The sequence below is a fragment of the Neofelis nebulosa genome, chromosome 10, assembly GCF_028018385.1.
Source record: "Neofelis nebulosa isolate mNeoNeb1 chromosome 10, mNeoNeb1.pri, whole genome shotgun sequence".
Classification (NCBI taxonomy): Eukaryota; Metazoa; Chordata; class Mammalia; order Carnivora; family Felidae; genus Neofelis; species Neofelis nebulosa.
In genome coordinates this window covers 85,875,877-85,889,714 of record NC_080791.1, presented here as the reverse complement: position 1 = coordinate 85,889,714, position 13,838 = coordinate 85,875,877, and the positions used below count along the sequence as shown (strand labels likewise).

At 33.7% G+C, this 13,838-nt stretch overlaps 1 protein-coding gene across 5 annotated transcripts in view; it reads right to left on the bottom strand.

The window, feature by feature from the left end:
- ELP4 (elongator acetyltransferase complex subunit 4) overlaps positions 1 to 13,838 on the bottom strand; it is a 249,516-nt gene that overhangs the window by 209,025 nt on the left and 26,653 nt on the right. For all 5 annotated transcript variants that reach the window (XR_009249865.1, XR_009249866.1, XM_058688538.1 and 2 more), the window contains exon 3: positions 8,461 to 8,582. Coding sequence is in view for 3 of the 5 variants with exons in the window: in XM_058688538.1 (XP_058544521.1) it covers positions 8,461 to 8,582 (122 nt within the window). In the remaining 2 variants the exon portion in view is untranslated. The remainder of the gene's footprint in view (positions 1 to 8,460; positions 8,583 to 13,838) is intronic.

Sequence of the window (13,838 nt, the reverse complement as noted above, 5' to 3'; positions counted from 1 at the left end):
AATATTATTTTAACTAAACTCACAAATTAAGCTACTGACAAAAATGATGCTTTTAATTTGACAACTGCATCAATTACATGAATTGAAAAACAGAAAATGAAACCACTAGGTTAAGAGTAGTGTTCTCAATGCTTTTCCACAGATCCTTATCACATTTCTCTTTCACAGATAAACAAGAACTATATTGAGAAGATTGGAAAAACTCAATTTTCTTCACTAAGATAGAGGGAAGGAGAAGGATAACATGAAGAAAAGGAAATGGAAGTCTACATCAGAAGTATTCAGAAGTAAAGGGAAAGGGTAAAGTCAGTAAAAAAAAATAATACTTTCTTTAAATGCAAATTATAATCTAATTATTTCAAAATATTACCTTTTAAACCATCACATTTTTAAGAGCTCCAGTCATAGAAGGATTTCGAAGCAATTCAGACATGTAATTAATCCCTGAGTTCTACTGCTATTTAGCAGTGAGGTTAGGAAAATGAAGTACAGGCAACTTTAAATTCTTGATTCAGGTCCTAGCAATGTGCCTGTGACTATCAACAGCACTCCAAGTCTTGACCAAGGCACTCACTTAAAAAAACTTAAAAGGGAAATACACTGTATTTTTTGGCATTGTGGTATTATTGGCTTCCACAATTATTTTCTAACATATATAAAAATCAAAACTGTTAAGCTGTTAGGAACAAGTCTCTATGAGGTCTATGATAATTTTATCAATTTTCTTCAATATATCAACTTAGATACAGAATTTATATATTTCATATATCAAAATGTAAAAGCTATAATACATATTCCTTCAAAACAGTCTCCTTAGTTGACAAGCTTCTTAAGAAAAAAATAACTTAAGTAAATAAAATAAATAAAAATTCCATGTTTTTGTTTATAGAGAGACAAGGGTACACTGTTGCTATCTATTAATATTTCTAGCCATAAAAATTGGAGTTTTCCTTTTTGAGTTCCTTTACAAAATAAAGTTCATATAGCAAATGCTATCAATGTTTAATCTGGCTCATACTGAGACAGATAATATAAGTTAAAGTGAATAGAGCTACTAATTAGGTAACTAGCATTATTAAAAACATGTGACTTTCTGCGTGTGTGTGTGTATACATATTATGTATATATTTTGTGTGTGGGATGTATATATATGTGTGTGTGTGTGGGTGTGTATTACTATATCTTTATATCTATATCCCTAGTTACAGAAAGAAAATGAATGGTAGGTAAATGATGCTGTCCTTGTAATACCTTGATTAAAATACATATTGTGAAATGTTTTAAAAACTAGACTAAACTCTTCACTTAATCATTGATTTTAACAGGTTTAATTAATGAGACGATGTGCAATAATTCCCTTTAGTAAATGCTTACTATATAAGGGTATATATTTACCTGTTTTCTTAAAATAAATGATGTATGAAAATCTATACTAAGTAAACAGATTATGCAATAATTACTTGAGTTATAGAAGGATTCTTATGCTGAAAAGGATTTCTATAAAATTCCTGTAAGTATGAAGTGTCCTTATTGAACATAAAGTAATTTCTGAAAACCTGATATAATTAAATATTTATAGTTATTGTAAAAGTTAAGATAGTGACAGTAATCTTAACATAATTATTTATTAAATTGAAGTCATAGATTTTTTACAAGGTTGTAAAGAAATATTCTAAAATTTCGGGGATATCTGCTGTCAAAGATATCTCACAATTAATAATGGAATCAGTCATTGTCTTTATTTAAGAGGTCCAGATCTGTTATATTCCCAGTTCAGGAGCACACACAGGACTGGTTTTATTTGTTTGATGACATATTCTTTTATTTTTCCAAAATGAACCCGGTTTAGGGAAGATGTCACAAAAATCCTTAGTACATTGTGATGCACTAAATGACACTGGATATCACTTTATTTTGATTAAATTTGAACATTATTTTGTGTTATACACTTGGTGTTAATAGAACAAAATGATTCTCTTTCTGCTCATTGAGTACTGAAAAGTAGAGGCAACTGGATAAATGCACAAAATAAGTTTTTAAAATTCTATAGTACCCTGTTATAATCTGTTTTAAGAAGTATAAAGGTAAGATGCTTCATAGTCTCAGATCTCTTTTCTACTTCCAATTTAAGTCTTTAATACCATCTACCCTGTTTTCGAAATCTAGCACAGACTTAGACACACACACATACACACACACGAACTGTAAAAAACTTTTATAAAAAGTGGTAAGTGCGTTTCAAATGCCTCTGATTTCACTAATATGACATAATACGAAAAGATGGCTGTGCTGTACTAAGGTCACTTTCTGCAACTGCCTGTTGGTTTCTGATGAACAAAACAAAATTTTAGGAAGGAAACACTGGCCACTGAAAGAATCATCCCAACATTAGCTGGAGAGATAGCTCTGTCCTCTTTGGGGTTTTCACACAGTAAAGTTATCCCTTTGTGCATAATAAATCTTCAAAGACCATCTATTTAATCTATGACCCTTGAAGGTGCGCTGCCTTTCTCCTTTCATGGGATCTTTTAACATTTTATTTCATGGGGCAACATGTTAATTTGGGGAGCTGATGAGTATTTTTTTTCAAGTTTCAATGGCTCTGGTTTTCAGAATTTGAAGTCATTTATCCCTTCTAAAAGGATTAAATACTTTCTCTTCTATGTTTTCAGGAAAAGTATTCAGAGGACAAATGAACTCTATTTTTAATATTCCTAATTCTCACTTTGTGTGGCTTCTTTTCGAAGAATGGAAAGTACTATATAATAGTTCTAAGGTTTTAACATTTAGGCATGACAATAACCATGAAGTATCCACAACCATATTTTTTAGGAGTTCAAAATAAAATTTTTAAAAGTAAATGTGAGGCCTGGAGGAAGTTCTTTAAGATTTTGAAAGCAAAACTCCTGATATTTCATTTTTAATTTGGCATTCCAGAATAAGGTAACCAGGGAACTATCTCTATCTTAATGTGAAGGGTTAAGTGACTTGTGCAAAGTCCTGCAGCTAGTTAAGTAGCATCACAGAAATTAAAATCTAAGTTCATATCCCAAATGTATCTCACCTTCTGAGGATAAATATCCTATCAAAGAATATGGCATTTTTGCTGTATGACTTAGGCTACTTTTCTGCATGCAAATTTCCTTTCTTATGTTGGTGATGCACAAATATCAAAGCGAACTTTGTGTTTAATGTTGTATCAGAAATGGTTTTTACTGGCTAGTGACAGAGAGGTGGGTTTATTCTCCTTTATTCTTTGATCTTATCTTTCATTTTTTTGTTGGAAAATAAGGCACATGCCATCTTTTAAAAGCTGGCTACAAATGTAGGTCACTGGAAGCAGTACTGAGCCTTTGCATGATTTTTCTTAGTCTTTTTAGTTTGCCAAAGAAGCTCTAACTGCGGCTGCCAGGGGAGAACTTAGAATTTTAAATAAGCTCTCACAAGTAGCTAGGGGGAAAAAATCCCTGGGGTCAAACAGCAAATTTCTGGCTCAACTAGCACTTCAGAGTTGTAAGCACTGAAAAGCATATAGATAACATGGTAGTTTTCTGAACAAATCAAAGACAAAGAAATGAAGCGAATATATTCTGATTATAGCTCTGCCTTTAAAGGGCTCTTCATTTATGTGTATTTATACTATGAACAGAAGATACACAGTAATAAAATACTTTTGATAGGAAATAAAACACGTATTATACAGGCTAGAAAAAGTAAAAATGTGTGCGAAGATACGTTATTTATAAGATATTGAGCATGCATAAAGTTTACAAAGTAGAATGACAGAAGGGCCAAAAAATTTTTTTAATTATATATAACATAACATATTACTTTTGTTCTGAACATTATAAAACTACAACTTTGAAGATAAGTATAATAAAAAAATGTTCAGTAGTGTATATGGCCAATCAAGGGGTACTTTTTTTTTACTTTATTCTTACAGCTATCCCAATTTTTGACAAAATAAGGAAAGAAAAGTCGGATCTGAAATATTTTTCTATTCTATTTACTCAGAAAGCCCAGCCTGTACAATAATGTACTAAAAGCAAACAACTAACCACTCAATGGATTCAGACTTCTAAATCTTGTTCCATGATCAGTTAATGAGAGATGGATGTTAAATATAGACTTAACACCAAATTGACATAAGGAAAGGAAACCTTTTTAATGGTAATTCAAACTTACTATTTAACAAATAATACTATTTCATCTAACTCTTTTTCTTTTAAAGTTATTTATTTATTTTTGAGAGAGAGAGAGAGAGAGAGAGAGAGAGAGAGAGAACGTGCAAGCGGGGGGGGGGGGCAGGGAGAGAGGGAGAAAGAATCTCAACCAGACCTCAACGCTGTCATCGTGAAGTGGGGCTTGAACTCATGAACTATGAGATCATGACCTGAGCTGAAATCTAGAGTCAGACACTTAACCAACTGAGCCACCCAGGGGCCCCAAATTCTTTAAAAAAAATTTTTTTTTAATGTTTACTCATTTTTGCGCGCACGCGTGAGAGAGTGAGTGAGCGATCACAAACAGGGGAGGGACAGAGAGAGAGGGAGACACAGAATCTGAAGCAGGCTCCAGGCTCTGAGCTGTCAGCACAGAACCCAATGCAGGGTTTGAACCCATGAACTGTGAGATCATGACCTGAGCCAAAGTCAGATGCTTAACCAACTGAGCCACTCAGGCACCAGGTGCCCCAAATTCTAAATCAACTAATATATCTTTTTTCAATCAAAACCAAAAAACCAGGGGCACCTGGGTGGCTCAGTTGGTTAAGCCTCTGACTCTTCATTTCAGCTCAGGTCATGGTCTCATGGTTCATGAGTTCAAGCCCCATGTCGGGCTCTGCACTGACCGCATGGAACCTGCTTGGGATTCTCTCTCTGTCTCTCTGTCTCTCTCTCTCTGCCCCCACGCTGCTTGCTCTCTCTCCCAAAATAAATCAATAAACTTAAAAAAACAAACAAAAAACAAAGCAAAGATACAAGGTACAATAAATAAGATCTTAATAAATGAGTTCATTATTTGGGTGACAGACTAATATTTGGGATACATAAAAATGCTCTAAATTATTGAGATATTCTGATTTTTGCTTACAGATTTAAAGTGCAGAAAAAAAGAATTCTGAAGATATTAGTCTAAATTTTCATACTTCAGTACTACATATTTTGTTGCTATATTAATTCATCTAATATGACATAGTTTATTTTCTTTTTAATTTTTTTAATGTTTGTTTTTTTTTTTTTTTGAGAGAGAGAGAGAGAGAGAGAGAGAGAGAGGGAGGAAGGGGGGAGGGACAGAGAGAGAGGGAGACACAGAATCCGAAACAGGCTCCAGGCTCTGAGCTGTCAGCACAGAGCCTGACATGGGGCTGGAACTCACAAACCACGAGATCATGACCTGAGCTGAAGTCAGATGCTTAACCGACTGAGCCACCCAGGAGCCCCAATTTATTTTTTATTAAAGTTATTTTGAGAGACAGCATATGTGCAAGTGCTCAAACAGGGAGGTGCGAAAGAAAGGGAGACAGAGAATCCCAAATAGGCTCCGTGCTGTCAGTGTAGAGCCCGACACGGGGCCCAAACCTGGGAACCATGAGATCCTGACCTGAGCTGAAATCAAGAGTCAGATGCTTAACCAACTGAGCCACCTAGGTGCCCCTGATATGGTTTATTTTAAATAAACTGTTACTTATTCCAGGATTCATGGGTTAATATAAGGTAATTCATTTTCAATTATGAAACACTTTGTCTATATTAGATATGGGTACTTTCATAATAATTGATTTTAAATATGGACTATTTGCTTATTAGTATGTTTGATGTTAAAAAATATGTTCTGTAAACCTTTAGTAAACATCAAGATAAGTTATCGATATTCCTGCCTATAACCATTACTTATCTTGAATGCATATTAAAAAGTAAAACATTTAAGCTCCTAAAATCATCCTAGCCTCCCTCTTTATTCTAACTGTAGTAGATTTTGGATAGTACATAATGTATAAAACATATAATTCAGAAAGTTAATGCTGTAAGTCAGGAATTAACCCTTTGTTCTAGATATTAGACATCTCTTCCTGCATGAATATAATCAATACAGGCATGTCGTCACTAAAAGTATTTGAATTAAGCTTTAACATTTACCTGAGTATATTAAGAAATAGCATTTAATTTTACTTCTGAAAATCACATTATAAATATTAACATATATTGTTTAAAATTATGCAAAGTATGTAATAGAAAAATGCAGCATTTTCAAGTTCTAAAGAAATTATGTATGTACGTGTGTGACTATATTTTTTATTTCTAAAAAAATCAGCCTACCTACTGATAAACACAAATATTTTAACTTAAAAATCTAATTTTTGCTATTTTACCAAACATTCCATAGAAAAATTTCAGAGAATACTTATCACTGTATTTGAGATGATTACGAACATTCTCTTAGATAAAAAAAGTTAACTGAAAAATACTTACCAATGTGTTTTTAAAAGCTTTAACAACATCATGTATATTGTTCTATAGGATTTTCTAAGGGGTGTAATTTTTCAACATTACATCTTAATGCTGACTTCCTGAAGGAGCTTTGACTACAATAGGCATGAATATGTTTTCAAAGGATGATGGATAAATTGCTGGGTGGTTATATAATATATCTTAGGCAGCTGATGGGGCTTTTTATCCTTTACTTGTCTTTTAGTTATACACAGTTTTAAGATAATTATGGTCTCTAAGATTTTCTTTTCCCTTTTCTTGTACCAGCAATATTTGTCTTGGTTATAGGTTCCAGAAATTCCCAAGCATACATCATAAAATTAAAGCTAAGCAATTACAGCATTCCCCACTCTACCTCCCCATCCCCACCCCCCCCACCCCCCGACACTGACCCATGGTGTATCTCTAAATGCTATTAATGCCTTCGTTTTGGTCATTCATTTTCGGATTGTTTAATACAAATGACTCTTATATAACTCTAATAGAGTTGGGAACACTGAAATCCTGACTGAATATTATGTAGGAAAACCTACTTATCTATGTTACTCCTCAACTTCTCATTTTAAATAGTTCATTTGTTCTTCTCAGTGATACACTACAAACTTTGTCTACATGTTGGTGTTATGAAGATTATAAATAATTACAATTTGTATAGGCATAAATTTTTAATTCAGTCTATTCTAAACTTGTGAAAACTAACTAGACAACATTAAGGGTATGCAGGTTGAAAACAATATTTTTTATAATTTTTTAATACAAAAATGAGAATGGCATATTATTCTTTTAAATCCAACTATTTTATTATTACATATTAAAAAATGAAAGAAATATAAAAGATATATGAAATATATATATATATATATATTGTCCTGGGCATATATATATTGTCCTCTTTGAATTTTAAAGTGTGCTTTGGTTTTAAAAAGATATAGTACATTGACCACATATTTTATTTTATTACTTGTTTCTTGGAAAAGAATAATTTCTGTTATTTTCAAAGCAAAATAATATTAATAGATGAGTACTTTTTTCCTAGGTTTTTTTTTTTTTAATTTTTTACTGTTTATTTATTTTGAGAGAGAAACAGAGACAGAGCTTGAGTTGGGGAGGAGCAGAGAGAGAGGGAGACGCAGAATCTGAAACAGGCTCTAGGCTCTGAGCTGTCAGCACAGAGCCCGACGTGGGGCTTGAACTCACTAACAGTGAGATCATGACCTGAGTCAAATCGCCCACTTAACTGAGCCACTGAGGCACCCAATAAATGAGTACTTCTAATTTCTGTATCTTTCTTCTGATTTACATCTTTAGGATACTGGTATTTAATATCCGATAATATTCTGCTGTTGTTTTTCTTTACCTAACTTTTTACAGAGTTCTCTTATTTTCATGACTATAGTATAGCAATAATTTTATGTATTTCAGTTTTTAGTAGCTTATTATTATTTTTCCCACTGCCAATATCAATTTTAAGTTAAAAAATTGTCTGAGAACATTAATTTAAAAATGAAACTACATGTGTTTCTTTCTGTCTCAAAAATAAACAAACATAAAAAGAAAATTTAATAAAAAAAAAAAGGTGGGAGGGGCACCTGGGTGGCTCAGTTGGTTGAGCAACCAACTTCGGCTCAGGTCATGATCTCATGGTTTGTGAGTTCAAGCCCCGTGTCGGGCTCTGTGCTGACAGCTCAGAGCCTGAGCCTGCTTCAGATTCTGTGTTTCCCTCTCTCTCTGCCCCTCCCCTGCTCATGTTCTGTCTCTCTCTGTCTCAAAAATAAATAAACATTAAAAAAAAATTTTTAAATGAAACTCCATGTTCAAATAAATTTTAAGAGAATAAAATATATGTATGTTCCCATTAATGGATTTAAATACAGTTTGTATATATACAAACATATTTTGTTTACATATATATAAGCAATATATTTTCATGAAATGTTCAAAATGAAATATTGAATAGTATATCCTATACCTGTAAAATATCAGCCGGGTCTTCTTTTGCAGATGCAACCAACAAAGTATGCCCATTGATGATTCCCTCTGCCAGGAAATACTTGAAGAGCAAAGAAGAATAAATATTATATTTATCCTCTTCTGTAAAAAAGAAAAAATTATAGTCAGAATCCTATCATATACCAAGCATACTCAGACATTCTTGTAATTTTTCTCCTTAAAACAAGTATATGAGGTGGGGTAATAACTGTCTTCCTAAAGTAGAGTTAGATAGGCTAAGAGACTTATTTATCTAGGTGGTCAATGAGAAGTGAGTCCTTTTAATATAGTCTGATTCCAAAATTTTTCTCAATCTATTGCACCACTTCTGATATCCACAAAATTTAGAGGATTATGTATGCTTATAGCAAGGAAATCACAGATATTTTTGTCTTTACTAAGATTTTTTCTTTAGGCATTGCACCTCTAAAATGGCTATTCTTGGGGTGCCTGGGTGGTTTAGTTGGTTAAGCATCCAACTTTGGCTCAGGTCATGATCTCACAGTCTGTGAGTTCGAGTCCAGTGTTGGCTCTGCACTGACAGCTCAGAGCCTGGAGCCTGATTCAGATTCTGTGCCTCCTTTTCTCTGTCTGTCCCTCCTCCATTTGTGCGCTCTCTCTCTCTCTCTCTCTCAAAAGTAAAGAAACATTAAAATGGCTATTCTTATCTACCAGTTTGTAAACTCACACTTAATTTCTTACATGTCACAACAATTAAGCACTTAGTGTATGTAGCCTGAAAATTAATATTTATAAAATTTGTAAAAATAGTATTACTTCTACATTTGTGTTTTAGGCTTTATATCCAATAGCAATTTAAAATTGAAGATTTTCAGTTGAGAGTTCTTAAATTTGTACTAAATGATTTCCTAGTAAACAGTCCTTTTACCTTTCATTATTCCTTCATCCTCCCTTCTTTCTGAATTTATATGAAAAAATGATGTGTCAGGTTTGACAAAAATGTGTTAATATTTTTGTGATTTTGTGACATAATATAAACAACTTGAGTATATCTTTGTTTTCTTAATATTACTGATAGCTACATGCCTACACTTTTATATCAGTCTTCTTTCCTTTAATACTTTGAAGACAACACAAAACCAGAGACAAAGGTAAATTTATTGCATTATCTAAAAAAAGAGAAGCCATGATTAATTTATTCAACAAATATTAATTGAGTTCCTGTAATATGTCAGGCATTGTTAATATCTGTAAAACCCACACTATTAAAAAATATTCCTAATCAACTGAGCCACCCAGGTGTCTCATTATTAAAAAATATACCTAAGAAAGTTTGAATTTGTGGTAATGTTAGCACTGTGCAAAGCCTCTTGCAGCTATAATTATAAAACCTGAAAAAAAATCATTAAAAAATATTTGAAGGCATTGGAAAGCAACGAAAAACAGACAGAAACCACAGCAGTTTCCTTTTGAAAGACTGTGATCATGACATGTAAGAATTTCTATTTTCTGGCTTTTTTGCTTAAAAGTGTTCTTAACCTCCCTTAGCTCTGACAGCTTTAATTCAAATCCTTTCCAGCTTGAGATGGCAGAATGTAGAGTTCAGAAAACAGCTGAAAGTTTAAGGGAAAAATCCTTGAACTAAGAGTTCCGCAAATGTTATCAAAAGTGCCCAAATTCCTGGTTAACCTCTAAGCCATCTATTATCTATGAAATGAGATATTTAAATTTAATGCTCCCCTGAAGGCATTTATTTCCCCACCTGAGAGCAGAATCTTGTATTAAAGAAAGCTGAAGTCTCACTGACTTGAGGTGGCAGAGGACAAAACTCAGGGCTGAGAACCATAGAAAGTGTGAGCCCCCAAATCTGAGTATAAATTCTGTACAAATATTTGGTTCTCTTCTAAATTCTGATTGTAAGAGACAGCCCTGTGTGACCAAGTTAAAAAAGCAAAACCTAAAATCTGGAAAATCGAGCAGAGATACTATCTGCTGCACAATATATTGAAATGAGAGTTAATTTAAGATCAGGCAAATTAACTGTCTATTAAAACAAAAAACCTGAAATCCTCAGGAAAACAGAATAGAATTCATAATCAATGCATTTTTTACAGTGTGAAGATTTCAACCAAAAATTAATGAATGTGATCCATACTAAGGAAAACACAACCTACAGAAACTGACTCAAAGTAAAATGCATTAAAAGTATTAAAGGAAAATATATCAATAAGTGAACAGAAAAGGAATATCGAAAGAGGACGAGAAACTATACAAATGAATGACAGAAAATTTAGAGCTTAAAATTATTATTCCTAATAGGAAAAACTTATTTGTGATTTCATGAGTAGATTGGAGATGAAGGAAGGAAAAAAAACAATCAGTACATCTGAAGGGAGATCAACAGAAATGACGAAATCTGAAGAACAAGGAAAAAAATTAAGAAAATTGAACAGAACCTCAGAGATGTGGAACAATACAGAGTAGTCCAAAACATGAGTCCTAGTCACTGGGAGACAATAAGAAACAGAAACAGTATTTAAATTTTCTATTTGATCAAATATTCAGTTACAGATCTAAGAAGTATAAGAAGCCTCTCCTAGGATAAATGCAAAAAAAAAAAAAAAAAGAAAACAACCCCCAAAAAACTCCCCAAATCTAAGTACACCATGGTTAAATCTTAGAAGCAGCAGGGAGAAATGACATATGACATACAGAGGCACAATGATAAAATCAACAAGTGATTTTTCATCCAAAACAACAAAGGCTGGAGGATATGGTGATTATATATTATAAGAGTTGAAAGAGAAACAAGTAATAAAAAATTATCAATGTGTAAAACACATTCAACAACTGAGGTGAAATACTATTTTCAGATAGGACAGCAGACTTGTACTACAGGACCTAAAAGCTAAAGGAAAATTACACAACATGTTAAACTGCATTTACAGGAAGGAATAAAGAATATAAATAATGACAAATATGTAAGAAATTATAACACTCTGTGACCATGTATATATGTACTTATGTGCATAGATGTGTGTGGATAAATTGTTTCTTTGAATTTCTGAAAAAAATACAACTGTTTAAAGCAAAACTGACAGAACTAAGTAAAGATAGACATAAGTTCAATTTGGAGATTTTATCATACATTTCTTAGTAACTGGCAGAACAGCTAAAGAGAAAAATCATTTAGAAAATAGAAAATCTGAACCTTATCAACCACTTTGAATTAGATAATATACAGTTCCAGAATATACATTCTTTTTTTTTTTTTTTTTATTCTCGTTAGTTAACATACAGTGTAGTCTGGGCTTTAGGAGTAGAACCAAGTGATTCATCTCTTACATATAACACCCAGTGCTCATCCCAACAAGTGCCCTTCTTAATGCCCATCACCAATTACCCCACTCCCATCAACCCTGTTTGTTCTCTGTATTTGGAGTCTCTAATGGTTTGCCTCCCTCTCTGTTTTTACCTTGTTTTTCCTTCCCTTCCCCTATGTTCATCTGTTGAGTTTCTCAAATTCCACATATGAGTAAAATCATATGATATCTGTCTTTCTCTGACTGACTTATTTTGCTTAGCATAATATCCTCCAGATACATCTACACTGTTGCAAATGGCAAGATATTTCATTCGTTTTCATTGCTGAGTAGTATTCCATCATATATATATATATATATATATATATATATATATATACACACACACACACACACACACACACACACACACATATATATATATATATATATGTACACACACATATATATATACACACACACACACACACACGCCACATCCTCTTAATCCATTCATCAGCTGATGGACATTTGGGCTCTTCCCATAATTTGGCTATTGTTGATAGCACTGCTTCTGGAATATACATTCTTTAGTGCACACCAAGATAAACCACATGCTATTCCAAAAAACAAGTTGCAAAACACTTCAAAATATTAAAATCTACATTCAATGCAATCCCAATCAAAATTGCACCAGCATTCTTCTCGAAACTAGAACAAGCAATCCTAAAATTCATATGGAACCACAAAAGGCCCCGCATAGCCAAAGTAATTTTGAAGAAGAAGACCAAAGCAGGAGGCATCACAATCCCAGACTTTAGCCTCTACTACAAAGCTGTCATCATCAAGACAGCATGGTATTGGCATAAAAACAGACACATAGACCAATGGAATAGAATAGAAACCCCAGAACTAGACCCACAAACGTATGGACAACTCATCTTTGACAAAGCAGAAAAGAACATCCAATGGAAAAAAGACAGTCTCTTTAACAAATGGTGCTGGGAGAACTGGACAGCAACATGCAGAAGGTTGAAGCTAGACCACTTTCTCACACCATTCACAAAAATAAACTCAAAATGGATAAAGGACCTGAATGTGAGACAGGAAACCATCAAAACCTTAGAGGAGAAAGCAGGAAAAGACCTCTCTGACCTCAGCCGTAGCAATCTCTTACTCGGCACATCCCCAAAGGCAAGGGAATTAAAAGCAAAAGTGAATTACTGGGACCTTATGAAGATAAAAAGCTTCTGCACAGCAAAGGAAACAACCAACAAAACTAAAAGGCAACCAACGGAATGGGAAAAGATATTTGCAAATGACATATCGGACAAAGGGCTAGTATCCAAAATCTATAAAGAGCTCACCAAACTCCACACCCGAAAAACAAATAGCCCAGTGAAGAAATGGGCAGAAAACATGAATAGACACTTCTCTAAAGAAGACATCCGGATGGCCAACAGGCACATGAAAAGATGTTCAACGTCGTTCCTCATCAGGGAAATACAAATCAAAACCACACTCAGATACCACCTCACGCCAGTCAGAGTGGCCAAAATGAACAAATCAGGAGACTATAGATGCTGGAGAGGATGTGGAGAAACGGGAACCCTCTTGCACTGTTGATGGGAATGCAAAATGGTGCAGCCGCTCTGGAAAGCAGTGTGGAGGTTCCTCAGAAAATTAAAAATAGACCTACCCTATGACCCAGCAATAGCACTGCTAGGAATTTATCCAAGGGATACAGGAGTACTGATGCATAGGGGCACTTGTACCCCAATGTTTATAGCAGCACTCTCAACAATAGCCAAATTATGGAAAGAGCCTAAATGTCCATCAACTGATGAATGGATAAAGAAATTGTGGTTTATATACACAATGGAATACTACGTGGCAATGAGAAAAAATGAAATATGGCCTTTTGTAGCAACGTGGATGGAACTGGAGAGTGTGATGCTAAGTGAAATAAGCCATACAGAGAAAGACAGATACCATATGGTTTCACTCTTATGTGGATCCTGAGAAACGTAACAGAAACCCATGGGGGAGGGGAAGGAAAAAAAAAAAAGAGGTTAGAGTGGGAGAGAGACAAAGC